Source organism: Tiliqua scincoides, chromosome 1 (assembly GCF_035046505.1).
Source record: "Tiliqua scincoides isolate rTilSci1 chromosome 1, rTilSci1.hap2, whole genome shotgun sequence".
In the NCBI taxonomy this organism is placed as follows: domain Eukaryota; kingdom Metazoa; phylum Chordata; class Lepidosauria; order Squamata; family Scincidae; genus Tiliqua; species Tiliqua scincoides.
The window spans coordinates 35,249,449-35,265,689 of NC_089821.1; the positions used below are offsets into that span (position 1 = coordinate 35,249,449).

A 16,241-nucleotide genomic window follows, 5' to 3' on the forward strand; every position below is an offset into this window, starting at 1 on the left:
CAGAGACAACAGCTATTTATCAGTCAGAACATCTCCTGTGCCAGATAACAGGGACTCTAAACAAGAGTCAAGCAAGATCAGACTTCCAACAGTGACTTAGGCTGCATAACCCAATTCTCCAAAACTATAACTACAGGAGGAACAAGTGATCTGGTAGATTAATAGTCATGTGCTATTAATAAAACATACAAATATATGTGTACTCCAGCACATAGTTGCATGTTCTGAATTCCAATTTACATCCATGCAACTGGTTGCAATGGTAATGAGTGGCAGAGCAATCAACACACCTCTTAATAAGTCTTCCCTCTGTTATAAGGCTCCATGCCTGGGCCAGAGCAGATGGACAGTTGTTGTTTTTTTCTGAGACACACAACAGTCATGGAACAGTGGAGTCAGTCTACTCCACTGTTAGAGTTGGCAGTACTGAATTAGACGGATCAATGGTCTGATTCAGATTAAAGTTACTTCATATGTATTATATCATTTCCAGAATGAGGAAGCAGAAGAAAAATGTGTAACAAGAAACAGCCATTCATCCAGAGCCACAACTGATATTCATGTTCGTAAACAACTGTTGTTGTAACCCTTGCATTAAGGTTGATACCTAGTATGTCAGCTTTGAACATTTACATAGACACTTCACTCCAGAAAAAAGGAACAGTCACTTTGAACTATGTTCCCAGTTGCTGAAAAGCATACATGGCAATGCTTGAGAGGGATGCTAATCTCCATGGTTCAGGTTGACATGGGCCAGTCTTTGATTGCAAGACGCTGTTATTGTAGCGATAAGGGCAACAGGTCAGCAACTTGTCCAACAAAAAGGAAGTCATCACATCTCACTTATCAAGGCAGTGGAATTTTCTGATTGGCCATCTGGGCTTGTAACCAAAGAATTACATCTAGATAATCCAAAATGCTTGGGGAGAAAATGATTGCACAGGTTCTTTCCAGGAACAACTTCGTGCATTACTTGCACAGGACATTCGTCAATTTAAGTCTCTGCATTCTTCTCTGCTGATTAAAGACCAGATCTCTTTAAAACAGCCCCCCCAACTTGGTTGACCCTACCAAGAAAAGAGCCGTTAACAAGCCCCCTTTGAAAATCCAAATTTGTCTTGTTCAGAGACATTGTCCCATAAGGCGCCATTTGTTCATTGCAAATGCATATGAGCCTTTTCAAGAGTCCTTCCTCTTTTCAGGAAATCTACGAGATAGTTTGTAATCTAAATAAGCACTGAAACAGGACCACAAAATGAATCGTGTTAATATAATGACAATCACTAAAATCATCAAAGGGCCTGATCCCATATTTAAGCTGGAATAATGAGGTAATGAGGAAAACAAAGATGCCGACACGACAACTATCACTTCTCTGGGAGATCTAATTATATAATGTAGTATTCAGTGCTGTGTGGCAAACCCAGCCATTCCTGTATCATTCCAATCAAAGTGATCTCACTAGCATGTGAGAGAAGAGTCCAGCTGACAGATTTGGGACATGTAATGCACTATTTAGTCAAGAGGCCCCATGTGCTATTCAGAAAGAATTAACAACTCTTATATTGACAATGACAGTATTGTCAGAAGATCTTTGGAAGGGGAAGGGGGGAACTTCCATAAACTCTCTCTCTCTCTCTCTCTCTCTCTCTCTCTCTCTCTCTCTCTCTCTCTCTCTCTCTCTGTGAAGTTAGACTTTTTTCAGCTTCTTTTTTCCAATGCTGATGTAATCTCCAAACATCTCCAGCAGCAGCTGCTTAGCGAAACCGGGCACCTTCTCCCTAGTCCTTTTCAGAAGCACACGCGGCACTTTCCAGCCCCCTCAAGACAATTGGGGCCTTTCTTTTGCCAATTAGCTATCACTTCAAGAGCCCCCGCGCTGTCCAACGGGCTCTTAAGAACAGTCTTTGCAGGAAACAACACTGGAGGGCTTTTTTCTTTTCCTTTCCTAGACAAATTAAAAAGGGAAGAAGGGAGGGAGAAGAGGGGGGAAAGCAAATCAGAGCATAGAAGCTTCCCAAAATGCATTGCTCATCAATTAGTACACTGCCACATGCAAAAGCACCCATGAGAGTCAATCTCATAGCTAGAAAGAAGCGGGGGGGGGGGGAATGTTCACTTTCTCTTTGGGAGACAGTTTGTTTCAGTCGGTATGTTAAGCAGTTTTCACAGAAAGGACTGTTTGTTATAGCAAAGCTCAGAGTTACAAAAACTGCAGGAGGAAAGTTCTTGGAAGGCCGATCTTTGTATCTATGTGTTGGGTGCATTGTTATTTGTATCAAAATGTAAGGAGGAAAACTAAACTCAAAGGGGCTTGGTTTTACTATCCTTGAATGAGATAAATAGAAAAAATAAAAATAGTAAGAACCTGTACTGTATGAATGAGGCACAGTAACTATGAAGTTGAACTGAAATCCAATAGATTAGAAGATAGTGAATGAGGGGCAGATGTGACCATAGTATCTCTTTGAGTGGGTATCTCCAAGGTACTTGGTCTGTATGAGAAGGCTGAGTAATCAGGCTGGGGGCAGAGCTTTGGTTTATTGTACTTCTTTCCTCTGCAAGAGGAATCCTTTGGTTCCTACCATCAGAGTGTAACAAGGGCAGAGCCTGAAAGTCACCTGCCCCGGGCACTATGCCAAGGAGGGACGCATGATTGCCTTGCGCCACTTAGGACACAATCCTAACCCCTTATGTCAGTACTTTCCAGCACTGACATAAGGGCAATGCAGCTCCGAGGTAAGGGAACAAACATTCCCTTACTTTGAGGAGGCCTCCGTGAGTGACACTCAACTGCAGGATGCAGCACATGCCCCATTGGCACCGCTATGCCAGTGCTGGAAAGCACTGACATAAGAGGTTAGGATTGCACCCTTACAGTTCTCCTGGAGGGGGAGGGCGCTCGCTGCAGTGGCTTTGCACCCTGTTCCTTCTCCTCAGTGGCACTGCCTTCAAAAGGCATCCCTTCAAGGTGGGGCCTCCACAGAAGAAGGAATGGGGTGCAAAGCAGCCACACTGAGCACACCCTCCTCTGGGAGAACTGCAAGCAGCAGACAGTTATCACTTCACTCTTGTCTTCAGAGGAGGAGGAGCTGCTCACTTTGCGCCCCTGTTCCTTCTCCTGTGGAGGCTTCCCCTTGAAGAGGATGCCCCTTCTCCAGAGGAGAAAGAATAGGAGGTGCAAACCCACCTGCATCTTCTCCTTCAGGAAGAACCCAGAAGTGACATCATGATGTGATATGATGTTATCACTGCCCTCGGTGCCAGGGCTTCTTAGTACACCTCTGCTTGCCATGACCAAAGTTCACCAGATGTTGCAAGTACAGACAGCGTCAAATCTTCAGACTCTGGGTAATTTCCTTTAAAAAAAGAAAAAACTGAGGCTGAATGGGTAAAAATTTATCTATACAATTTTTGAGGCTGCAGTCCTATCCACACTTACTTCAGAGTAAGCCCTATTGACTATAATGGGACTTACTTGTGAGTAGACATGCAAAGGATTGGGCTCTGAGTCTCCTTTCTACAATAAATGGGACTCTTTTTGTCTGTCACATGATGTGACATACACAAGTCACATTAAGTGACATACATATGTACATACATATGTATGTCACTTGATGTGACATATGAAACAAAACAAGGCATATGGATACAGGACGCATTCTAAGCAAGTTCAGTAGTTTATAGCAGCCAAATTATAGCCTCAATTTTTGGATGTGTGTGGGTAGTGGCCACAGGTGGGGAGTTGCCCCCCCATAAGCATTATAATGTATCAGTATTATGATTATACTCTCTCTCTCTCTCTCTCTCTCTCTCTCTCTCTCTCTGTGTGTGTGTGTGTGTGTGTGTTTTAAAAACATTATTTGGACAAATATTTTATAACTCAGCTTTGGTCTTTCTATTTGGTTCACAGTGTTAAAAAGCAATAACAGGCATTGTTTTGTAATAACTGACCATGTTTCATTTTCCAGTCTTGTCCCATGATTTGAATAGTCTTGCGTTGATTTCCACCACCAGCCCACCTCCATATTTTAATCTAGAGGAAAGTTGCTTTCCTCTACTCAACCCTTGGAAGAAATTGTGTTAACATAGGACTAAACCGGACCTTCTCTTAAAAGCATCAGTGCATTTGGGCCTATCTGGAAGTTCCACTTATTTAAGAAAAATGAGCTGCTAGATGCGCCTGAAATGAGTATGTGTTGCAAATAGCTGCTTGGGGGGGGGAGGTGCATATAGCACCCCTGGAAGGAATTTTTGGTGGGATACCAGTGCAAGAGGAAGTTGCTAAACCCACCCTCACTCATGGTTCTGATCTGGAACACACACAGTCAGTTCCCCCCCCCCTTAATTAAGTGGAGCTTCAAGTTGCAGCTTGTTTGTTAAGGATGCATTTAAGGGAACCTCTCATTTGGCCATTTTAGCCCCATATGTGACATGAAAAACACTTGCAGACTTATTTCCTTAGCAAAATGAGAAACATTTATTGTACATCATCATCCTGATCCAGGAAGGCACGCACACACAATTTCTGCCTGTCTGCAATGGGACTGTGGCCAGTGTATGATATATGCATATCTCTGCATAACTATTATAGTTACGTAACCATATTTTCATAGCTTTTCTTCTACATACCGTTACTAATATACTCGGCACTTATCATCAGACTTTCAACTTAAAACCTGCATTGAAATGAAAACTTCTTAATCAGGATGATGACACTTGAGCAAGGGGTAAACTGAAAAAATTGTTACATTTTAGGTTATCTTAAATCTGCCAAAAAAAATGATTTTTTTTTAATCAACTGTAAAGTCTTCTATCTAGTTCATAAACTATGGCTCACCAGTTTTTAGGTGATCTCCCCAAACGAACCATTTCATAAGCCATAAGTAGCATAACTGATATTGGGCTGATGAAAATATTCATCTCGGGCTGCAATCCTAACCACACTTCCCTGAGAGTAAGCCCCATTGAACAAAATAGGACTTACTTCTGAGTAGACCTGGTTAGGATTGTGCCCTCAATGACAAATTAAAAGAATTAAAGAATAAGAAAATATATTTAACTTACTTTATAAGTCACATCCTTTATGAATCAGGATAACACAAAAAGAGCAACAGCAACCTAGGCAAGTTACTTTTGACTAATATAGGAACCTCACTGTTTTTCTGTATTTTTTTTTTAAACAGATCACCAATACTTATCTTTTTGCATCACAGGTTCCTGCATTTATCAGACTGAAAGGTGCAGGCATCTCATTTCACCATATTTACCTAAGGTCCCACAATTCCCTGTACAAAGAAGCGGAAACAATACAGTCTTTTAGAAGACTCCTGCTTAAAAGCCCAAATCAAGGATTTTTATCTTTAAAGGACAAAATCTGAAATGTTGACAAAGTCAACAACTGTTTCAAGACCTTGTGATTCTAGGTATACTTCTGTCAATGTGACATTGTGCCTAGAAGGGCACAAACCACATGCTCGGGTCTGAAGCAATGAAAATGATCTCAAAAAGACTGACAGAACAATCAAGTACTGACAGATGTTTCTCCTAAAGCAGTAGCATAGCTACAGGGGGCAGAGCAGTAAGTATTTCAGGTGCTGCAATGTGCTCTGTAAGGGATCCCTCCCTCACCATCAGAGCTATTTTGGGCAGCAAAAGCAACATTGCCGTCACTGCCCAGAATGGCTCCAAAGGTGTTGTGGTACCTCTAGTGCTTATCACATACTTTGTTCCCCTGTAGCTATGCTACTGTCCTAGAGCTTCTTCTGCACAAGTGCCATCTAGCAAAGGCATTGTTCATCCACTCTCATCTTGTAAGCAAAATTAAAATGGAGGCCCCACACAGCACTTGATAAAGTGCTATATTCCTCATCCCCCAATGTGAAGGAGAGACAGGCAATGTATCCTCCAGAAAGACCAGATTGACCCACAATTCAAAGTGATAGGCATGCTGGCGCCCCTTTACTACATGCACCTGGGATAGATAGACCCCCTTTCCCCATACTTTGTATGCTACTGCCCCCAGCAATCTGGCACTGACACTGATGCCAAAGATTGACCAGAGGAGGCTAATGTGGAGGAGCTCAAGCTTCTCCAGAGCTCTAGCCCACCACTTCTACTTTCTCTTCTACTCCGTGATGGGAGGTATGAGCCCCTGCTAACCTACCACCTGAGGTAACCCTTTCTGTCCACCTCATGGTGAAATGGGCCTCAGGTGAAGCCATGACAATGATCAACTAAGCTCCAATTACCACAAAATGGCAAGGAATGTTCTGGTTTTTGGGTACGAAACAACTTGCAGTCTACCTTTTTCTTTGAACATAAGAACAGCCCCATTGGATCAGGCCATAGGCCCATCTAGTCCAGCTTCCTATATCTCACAGCAGCCCACCAAATGCCCCAGGGAGCACACCAGATAACAAGAGACCTCATCCTGGTGCCTTCCCTTGCATCTAGCATTCTGACATAGCCCATTTCTAAAATCAGGAGGTTGCAAATACACATCATGGCTTGTAACCCGTAATGGATTTTTCCTCCAGAAACTTGTCCAATTCCCTTTTAAAGGCATCCAGGCCAGATGCCATCACCACATCCTGTGGCAAGAAGTTCCACAGACCAACCACAGGCTGAGTAAAGAAATATTTTCTTTTGTCTGTCCTAACCCTCTCAGCACTCAATTTTAGTGGATGTCCCCTGGTTCTGGTGTTATGTGAGAGTGTAAAAAGCATCTCTCTAGCCACTTTATCCTTCCCATGCATAATTTTGTATGTCTCAATCATGTTCCCCCTCAGGCGCCTCTTTTCTAGGCTGAAGAGGCCCAAACGCCATAGCCTTTCTTCCTAAGGAAGGTGCCCCAGCCCAGTAATCATCTTAGTCGTTCTCTTTTGCACCTTTTCCATTTCCACTATGTCCTTTTTGAGATGTGGCAACCAGAACTAGACACAGTACTCCCATTAGCCTATATGTGAAGTTTTGATTTTTTGCCCCAATGTGCATGACTTTACACTTACTTACATTGAAACACATCTGCCATTTTGCTGCCTATTCTGCCAGTCTGGAGAGATCCTTCTGGAGCTCTTCACAATCACTTCTGGTCTTCACCACTCGGAAAAGTTTGGTGTCATCTGCAAACTTAGCCACCTCACTGCTCACCCCTGTCTCCAGGTCATTTATGAAGAGGTTGAAAAGCACCGGTCCCAGGACAGATTCTTGGGGCACACCGCTCTTCACCTCTCTCCATTGTGAAAGAGAAAGATTGAAAGAGGTCCTGGGGTTGTTGGGCATCCAGAAAAGCCTGTATGCAAAAAGAGCCCAAGATTATAAAACCAGCATTGTTTTATGTACAAATTAACAAGGTACAGTGTACTACAAATGTCCTGTTGCCATTTTACACATGACCAACAATGGTGGAAGAGAGGGACTACGTGAGGCCGAGATTTGCTCCTTCTGTTATTTTCTTGACTGTGCTTAGTAGTGTCTGGAAAATCCTAGACTATGGCTCAAGAGATAAACAGTCATAAATATGGATGTGAGGGCTTGTATAGCTAAGAGTCAAACTTGATGTGAAATATAACATGTCTTTTAATCCCATGTTTGGGATTCTCCATCTCTTGTTTTCAACAAAATGCAGCCATGGTGTAGGCTTCCTCATGAGGAAGCTGCTTGAACCATTCACTAAAGAGGCTATGCCATGTCTCCAAAACTAGGCGTGATAGGGCAAAACGGATGCCAGTTTTTGAATCAGCATCCCAAATATACCCAGGAATTGGTGTAATGTTTGAGGAAGCAAAATGTGAGTTGGCCTGTGTAATTATTCTGATATGTAGGCATTTAAAACAGATTTTTTTAAGGGATTTTGAAAAGGAAGTGACCATCGGTCTATAATTTCAGCACAAATGTCAGCATGCTTGAACACTACACAAAACAAGGTTTCCTCACAGTAAATGAGATGACTTAATGGTAGAAAGAAATATTGATTAAAATATCCAGAAGGGGAAAAAATTTGACCAGATCTGAATAGTTCCTTCCTCCTTCTTTTAAAGTGGGCTGAGTAAAGGAAGTTCAAGTGTAAGTTGGGGGTGAAGGAGGATGTGATCACATGGATCCATTTATAAATTCTCCACACTTCCCTTAATGCAGTGTTCATTACTGACACATTTTGATCAAGACAAGCCAGACATTTGTGAATAAATGAAGGAAGACAATGCTGAACTTCCGCACCCCCTGGGAAAACTGGAGAATAAAGGAAAAATTATTCCATTCTAGTGGAACAAAAATCCGTCTACTTAACATTTCTCTCTCTAGGGTTAAATATGGATGCATATTGCATGAATGCACACTGTTCATACTACAAATAGAAACAAGAGTCTCCTTATACACTATAAGGGAAAACTGAGGACAAAACGGAGTCCCTAGTGGTTAGAAACTGGCCACTCACTGCTTTCTGTTTCACTCTTTTTACTGGATAAACTGGGATTGGACTGGGATTGGGCTGGGGAATGTAGACTTCACTGCCACCTCCCAAAACTGAAAAGCTTGAACTGAAGGAGCCTACTTTTGAAAGCCTCCTTCCCAGATTAACAGAGAATGGCAAGATCTGGATATCCTGTTAATAACAACCAAAAGTGAATAGTGCCAGGGTGGTAAATGGGGCCTCACTCCTTCCTGAGTGAACTGAGACAAGGCAGATAAGCAGTAAAAGTACAAGGACTTCATTAAATGGCTAAAAGATCAAATAATGGAGGGGGAAATACAAGGAATAAAAACAAGTCTCTGATAAACTAGCAAGAAGTGGAAAGGGTAACAGAAAAGGTTGACAAAGATGCTAAAAGGCAAGCAGAAAATAAGAACCCTGATGCAACAAAGTGGGTAAAATCCCTGCCTACGTAAACTTTGTCCTGCAAACCGTTCCTACTTAAACTGTTGCAGCAAAGTGAGCAGGCGAGCCCAACATGAAGCTTCCACCATTGGATTTCGGCAAATGCACACAGAAGGTCTGTGGACTCTGTTTTGTATAATACATGGGCAGAAACCCTGCCTCTGCCTGTGGGATGGATACTGGTAGGGGTCACCTGGGTTCCTGACTTTCCCTACGCCTGAAAATCACATGGGCTTCACGATCCGGTGAACTGGCTCAAAGCCATGTTCTTGGTTTACTAGTCAGTTGGGGAAGAAGAAAATGCATAACAATAAACAATAAGAAAGGACAATGTCCAGTAGGGTAGCCGGGGGGGGGGCAGTAAGGACTGAAGACACTGCAACATGCTCTGTTAAGCAGCCCCTCCCACTCACTGTTGGAACCATTTGGGGCAGCTACAGCAAAGTGCAGACATGCCTGTACATTGCTGTTGCTGCCCCAAAAGGCTCTGATGGTGAGGGGCTGCTTACGCAGCAAGTTGTGGCGCCTGCAGTACTTAAGAACTTAAGTCTGCAAGTTGTGGCGCCTGCAGTACTTCCCACACCACCGCCCCTCCTGCTATGCTACTGACAATGGGCCCAGTCCTATCCAACTTTCCAGCCCCAGTGTAGCCACAATGCAGCCCCATGGTAAGGAAACACATGTTCCCATCCCTTGAGAAGACCCCACTGACTGCCCTTCACCATAGGATACAGCGCACACCCCACTGGTACAACTGCACCAGCACTGGAAAATTGGATAGGATTGGGCCCAATGCCTACTGCATCTGGCTGACTCAGCAGTCTTTTCAAAATGCTGAAGCATCACAGGAGCTTCTGGGATGCTAGAAAGGTCCAAAACAGGTGGACAGAACAAGCAAAAAAGGGGGGGGGGAATCAGGAATTGTCATCACTCACACAATCTATGTTTCTATGTGATTTTGAAACCAAACCACCATATACAGTGACCTATCAGTGCCCCTGGTTGAAAGTATGTTTGGTTCTAACTTTGCTGTAGATGTACTACAGCAAACCTGTCTGCATTGTAATGGAAACAGTTTAATGTTAACATATGACATGAACCATGAGTTCATAGAGCATCAGAGCTTTCAAAGACTCCATTCCTGGATAGGAAGGTTTAGTCCTGATACTGACAAAGCTAACAAACAACAAAGACAGGTGGCCAGAAGTAACAGTGCTACAACAGGAAGATTGACTGCATTACATCAATGTGTCTCGATCAAGGTTGTCAAACAAAAGGCTGGCAGACCAGATATGGCCTGCAGAAGCTCTTTGTTCGGCCTGGGACTCTCCCAGCACCACCATTAGCTACTGTCAGCTGTTGATTTGTTCTCAAGTGTCACTGCTGAAAGGGCAGCCCGCATGATAATTGGGCTGTCCCATATATTGAAAATATGATCAAGATTTGCATATTTTCTCTTTACTCATTTGCAGTTGAGTTCCTAAGTGAGAAAAAAGTGCTTATGGTTATGCACTTTCTGGTTATGACCTGCTTAATGACATCACTTTCTGCTCAAGGTATCACTTTGGCCCTCAGCAGATATCATGAATGCTATTCAACCTACTGTATAAAATGAATTTGACACTCCTGGTTACATGGCAGAAGAGGGTTGTGTCTCAAGGAGTATATCTAGACTTCCCAACAGCCCATCAGCTTCAGGCAAGGTGTCTCAGATCAACATTGGCAGCATACCAATACCTTTCATGAAGGGGGAAAGCATATAGCTTGACCCTCTGTATACTTAAGAAGAGCCTCACTGGATCAGGTCATAGGCCCATCTAGTCCAGCTTCCTGAATCTCACAGTGGCCCACCAAATGCTTCAGGGAGCATACAAGACAGCAAGATACAACCTGCATTCTGGTGCCCTCCCCTGCATCTGGCATTCTGAGGTAGTCCACCTCTAAAATTCAAAAGTCTACTTATGCAAAAGTCAGGCTTGCTGAAGTCAACAGGGCTTACTCGCCAAGAAATGAGGGTGGAGCCTGGAAGAGGTGAGCAAGGACATTTAAAATTTCTATTATAACCTCATGCATGGATAATTTATGTGGCAGAGCATGTCAGAGCATTCAAACCAATGATCTCTATGCCAGAAATTTACAAACCTTGGCAACAAAGTGCCTGTTGCATTTGGGGTGCGATTTCTGACCTACAACAGCATGCTCAGTTCTTCCAATATGACAATTTGCTTCTACACAGAAGTAAGAAACTCAGAACGTGTGCTGAACTATGCTTGTCCTCAGAGGCAGAATCAATCCAATGATATGGGATGAGGGTTTCCTGTCTTAGAGAGTTTTAGATGAGAGCTTTTTCAGCATTTAAAAATAGGCATTAATAACACACTGCTTAGTTTACTTTTATTGTTGATATTTTCAGTTTTTAAATATGGAACATTACATGTTCACTTCACTAAGGATTGGTCACTTTGCCATGGTCATTGCATCTGACATGCATGATGATTAATGTTTAACACAGCTGCGTTTATAACAATTTACAGTGCAATCCTATACATGTTTAAGTCCTTCTGTGTTAAATGGGGCTTATTCTCAGGAAAGTATACCTAGGATTACAGCTTTAATGTATCATCTAGGTTTATGACAATCTGTGAGGAACCCTTGGGAGATATGTGTGAGTTGTAAGATTTTTTTTTTTGGGGGGGGGGGGGGGGTAAATGGATCATCTACATACAGAGCCTCTGAGAGGGGGTACATCGTACCTGGGCCTAGGGTCAAAAAGCGGGCCTGGGAGCCAAAAAAAAAAAAGAGATCCAGGAGCCAAATTCACATTTGCAGGGAGAACAGCCACCCCCCAAACAAAACTTTGTACCCCCTGATAAAATTCTTCTCAGTGGCTCTGTCTACATATATGACTTATGAAGTTTAATGGATCCTGTTGAGATTTATCTGGTTGATACGAATCATTCATATGCATTGTTTGTAAGATGCAGTAATTTTATTGAAAAGGCATTATTTAATAGATTCTGCCCAGAAAGAAGAGCAAGGCAAAAGAGAGAAAGGCAAAAAGGAACCTAAATTCCTGATAGTTGACATGACAGTGCCTGCAACTTGGCAGAGGGAAGGGTGGGTACTTCCAGATGCTTCTGCTAAGTGACATTTCTGTAACACCAACACCAACTAAGTGCTGCACAGGAACAAGTTTAGGCAAAACATCTATGGCACTATTCAGACATGCTTCTGAATACACATAGAAGAGGGAGTGGGATCATGCTTGCTTGCAGCCACTGAACCCACTCCCACACCACACATGCATTTGGCATAATGCATTTAATGTGCATATACCCTGTGCATACAACCTGGGAGCCTGCCTAGTCAAGTCCGTATATACATACAAATGTAGAAAATTGCCTTATAGCAAGTCAGATCATTGGTCCATCTCGCTGGGATTCGACATAGACTGGTTTGTCATAGTCCCAGAGGCCATCATAATGAAAGAATGTTGTGGCTGGACAGCGACAGGGATGGAGGGTGCACAGGTGCGGCAGCAGTGCTGCATATATTGATTCTTATAACTGGTCCAATAGAAATGCATGTACCACATCTTTCAAGATCTTTAAAGTTAGGTTCATTTACATATCTAAACCAGCATGGCACAGTGGCAACAATTCTGGGTTCATGCAGGGGAAACCCAGCTCCAGGCATACGCAAATCATTCACGAGGTCACGGGTCTCTCTTGCTTGCTCTCACCTTATCCTACCTCATAGGATTGTTCGTGAGGATAAAATGCCTCTGAAAGCAATTTGCAGGAAGGGTGGGCTTACAAACAAGTGGATTTGTTTCGGATGTGGCCAAACCTACATGAGAGTTTATCTCCTTCCATTCTCACATGAGAAAGTGTTTGTGATGCATTAAGGAGTCAAAAGTGTCTCCATCGCAGAGCAAAATGCATCAAAAATTAGCATGCAACTGTTCCCTTCTTTAAAAAAATGAAATTTTGAACAAGTTAAAAGTCACTTAAGATACATACGAGGAGGCCTGGTGATCAGCTTGGACTTGTGTTTTGATATTTGATGCAAACTGGTGTTTGCACCAGTTTCCTGTAGGATATCTTGCTGTTCATAATGGTATCTGTGATCATCCTTGGTCCAAAGGCCCAAAGACTCTGAAATCAACCACTTTTTTTGGAACAAAATCACAAGGCAATCACATAATTAACTTAGGGCCCAGTGCTGATGCAGCCTCAATGCAAACCCGAGGTAAGTGAACAAATGTTCCCACACTTTGAGGAGGTCTCCATGACTGTCCCCCCACAGCAGGATGCAGCACCCGCCCCATTGGCACAGCTACATCAGTGCTGGAAAGTTGGGTAGGATATAGCCCTTTCCTTTCTTAAAAAAATGAAATGTTTGAACAAGTTATAAGTCACTTAAAATACATACAATGAGGCCTGGTCATCGTTTTGGACTTGTGTTTTGATGTTGATGCAAACTGGGTTTCCTGTAGGATGTCTTGCTGTTCATAATGGCATCTGTGATCTTCATCCTTGGTCCAAAGGCCCAAAGACTCACAGCCCAATCCTATCCATGCTTTCCTGAGAGTAAGCCCCATTGAAACTAATGGGACTTACTTCTGAGTAGACATGCATAGATAGGATTGGGCTGTCTGAAATCAACCGCTTTTTTTTTTTTAACGAAATCATAAGGTGTTCACGTACTTATGGGTAAGCACACATATGGCTAAATCACAAGGGTAAATCATATGGGTAAAGTCACATATAATAATAACTCGGTATTTATATACCGCCTTTCTGGTCATCGGATTATTCCTCTGACTTTATTCAAGGCGGTTTACATAAGCAGACATTTCTAAATCCCTCAAGGGGATTTTTACAATCATAGAGGTTTTCTCTTTCAAGAACCAACAACATTTCAGAATGGATCTTCCTGGTTTCATTTCTGGCCTCCAATTCTCCCATGCAGGCTGAGAAGCAGCTCCATCTCTCACATGGAGGGCAGGCAAGACGCTTCTTGCTCACACCAAGAGCAGGTGGAATCACTCAGCTCCGCTTGTCAGCTGCTTCAAGGTCTCGCCATTCTCAGCTGTTCAGGGAGCTTCCGGCGGAAGCTCTACCCTCTAGACCAGACCTCCTGCCCATATGGGCAGACCTCCTTACCCATTTAAAAATGGGTAAATCACATGGGTAAATCATATGGGAAAAGTCACATATGGGTGAATCATATGGGTAAAGTCACATATGGGTAACTCACATGGGCAAAGTCACATATAGGTAAATCACAGCTGCGATACAAGGACATCTGCAAGAGGGATCTGAAGGCCTTAGGGATGGACCTCAACAAGTGGGAAACCCTGGCCTCTGAGCGGCCCACTTGGAGGCAGGCTGTGCAGCATGGCCTTTCCCAGTTTGAAGAGACACTTGGCCAACAGTCTGAGGTGAAGAGGCAAAGAAGGAAGGCCCATAGCCAGGGAGACAGACCAGGGACAGACTGCACTTGCTCCCGGTGTGGAAGGGACTGTCACTCCCGGATTGGCCTTTTCAGCCACACTAGACGCTGTGCCAGAACCACCATTCAGAGCGCGATACCATAGTCTTTCGAGACTGAAGGTTGCCAACCAGGTAAATTATATGGGTAAAGTCACAAATGGATAAAATATGAAAAAGGCAGGGGGAATCTTTGAGGGATGTCCCCCCCCCCCCCCCCGCCATCGCTTGGAAGGGAGAAAAAAATGTAATGTTTGTGAGATGGGGTAAGGGGGTGGGGAGAGAAAAGACTGTGGCCCTCTCCAACCTGCAGATCACAGCCCCAAGCGAGCAGAGAGCCTGAGCCTTAGCATTCCGAGCACACAGCGAGGCCGGCTCTGGGAAAAGGCTGGAGCAGCCCAAAGGGCTGGCGCCAGGGACTGACGAGCAGAACGCAAGTGCTCAAGATTTACAGCGCGAGAGGAGGAAGCAGTCCGCTGGCCCGATTAGGGCTGTGAATGCCGAGTCGTTCAGGGAGGATTTCGCAGCTGACTGATCACAGGCTGCCGGAGCAGCCCTCGGACAACAGCTGCAAGGCTGGCCCGGCCCGGAGACAAAGGGCGCTTAGCGCGGCGCGGAGAAAGAGCTGGCAGGTTGCTGCTGGCGCTGGCGGGCGTGCGGGGGGGGGGGCGTGAGTGAGGCGGGCTGGGAAGCGAAGGGGCAGCCCCTGAGGGGTGCCCGGACCCGATCCCCTCAAGTCAGGGCGCCTGTGGAGAGGAGGGGTCGGCACCCACTGCCCAGGGATGAATGGGCTCCCTGCGAGGGAGCACCTGATGCCTGGTGGAGGAGCAGGCAAGGGGCATCCCAGGCAGGGGACCAATCAGTCCATTGCAGCCCATCTGAATGAAGACATCGCCTCCTGCTCTGGCAAGGAGCAGCCCGGAGGCCTCCTTGGAGCCTGCTTTGCCCTTGCCGGGGTGACCAGGCGTCCTCCTTTTCCAGGACGTCTCCTCTTTTTTTCAGCCTCGTCTCCTAGAAAAGAACTTAAGTCTGCAATCCTAACCACACTTTCCTGAGAGTAAGCCCCATTGAACAAAATAGGAATTACTTCTGAGTAGACCTGGTTAGGATTGTGCCCTAAATGTCCTTCTTTTGCCTGGAAGCAGGCAGCACGTAGCCTTCTTGAAATTATGGGTGCAATCCTAAGCAACTTTCCAGCACCGGGGTAAGGGCAATGCAACTCCGAAGTAAGGGGACAAGCATTGCCTTACCTTGAGGAGGCCCCTGTGACTGCATATATATATATATATATATATATATATATATATATATATATATATATATATATATATATATATATATATATATACTGTCGTTTAAAATTTAGTAATAAGGAATAGAGCATTTAAATCAACCACACAAAATAGATATGGGTGTCTTTAGCTTTTCTTTTGTCATGTCCTACATTTTTCTTGGATGTGCTACATTTTGCAGTGCCTTATCCTCTATTGCACTTATGATATCTGGTCACCCTGCCTTTGTCCTGGAGGGGACAAAAGGGAACTCACCTGTGTAAACTGCTGCTCAGTCAGTCGAAGGCTGGTTCACCTGATCTTTTTAGAGGCTTAGAGCCCAATCCTATGCCTGTCAACTCTGATGTAAGTTCCATTACAGTCAATGGAGCTTACTCCCAGGAAAGTGTGGTTAGGATTGCAGCCTGATGCTTCATCCTAAGGTTGCCATCTTTTTATTTTGTGCATTTGTCTCTGGGATTTCTCTCTCCTGCCACTCAAACAACAGTGGGGTGGATGGGGGGGGGCTTTCAAACAAAACAATAATAATACAAATGGCAGCCATGAAAAGAGCAATTAAAACTGGGAGCTAAAACA

The 16,241-nt window shown here is 44.1% G+C and overlaps 1 protein-coding gene across 1 annotated transcript; it reads right to left on the reverse strand.

The window, feature by feature from the left end:
- Positions 1–1,179: 1,179 nt before the first annotated feature.
- On the reverse strand, positions 1,180–1,311 carry SMIM38 (small integral membrane protein 38). The gene has a single exon (XM_066616742.1). It carries the CDS (start codon positions 1,309–1,311, stop codon positions 1,180–1,182), a length of 132 nt encoding a protein of 43 aa, XP_066472839.1.
- Positions 1,312–16,241: the final 14,930 nt, after the last annotated feature.

Bases quoted from the DNA above. Each gene is read 5' to 3' on its own strand.
- SMIM38 (XM_066616742.1), bottom strand. From the start codon at position 1,311: ATGGGATCAGGCCCTTTGATGATTTTAGTGATTGTCATTATATTAACA.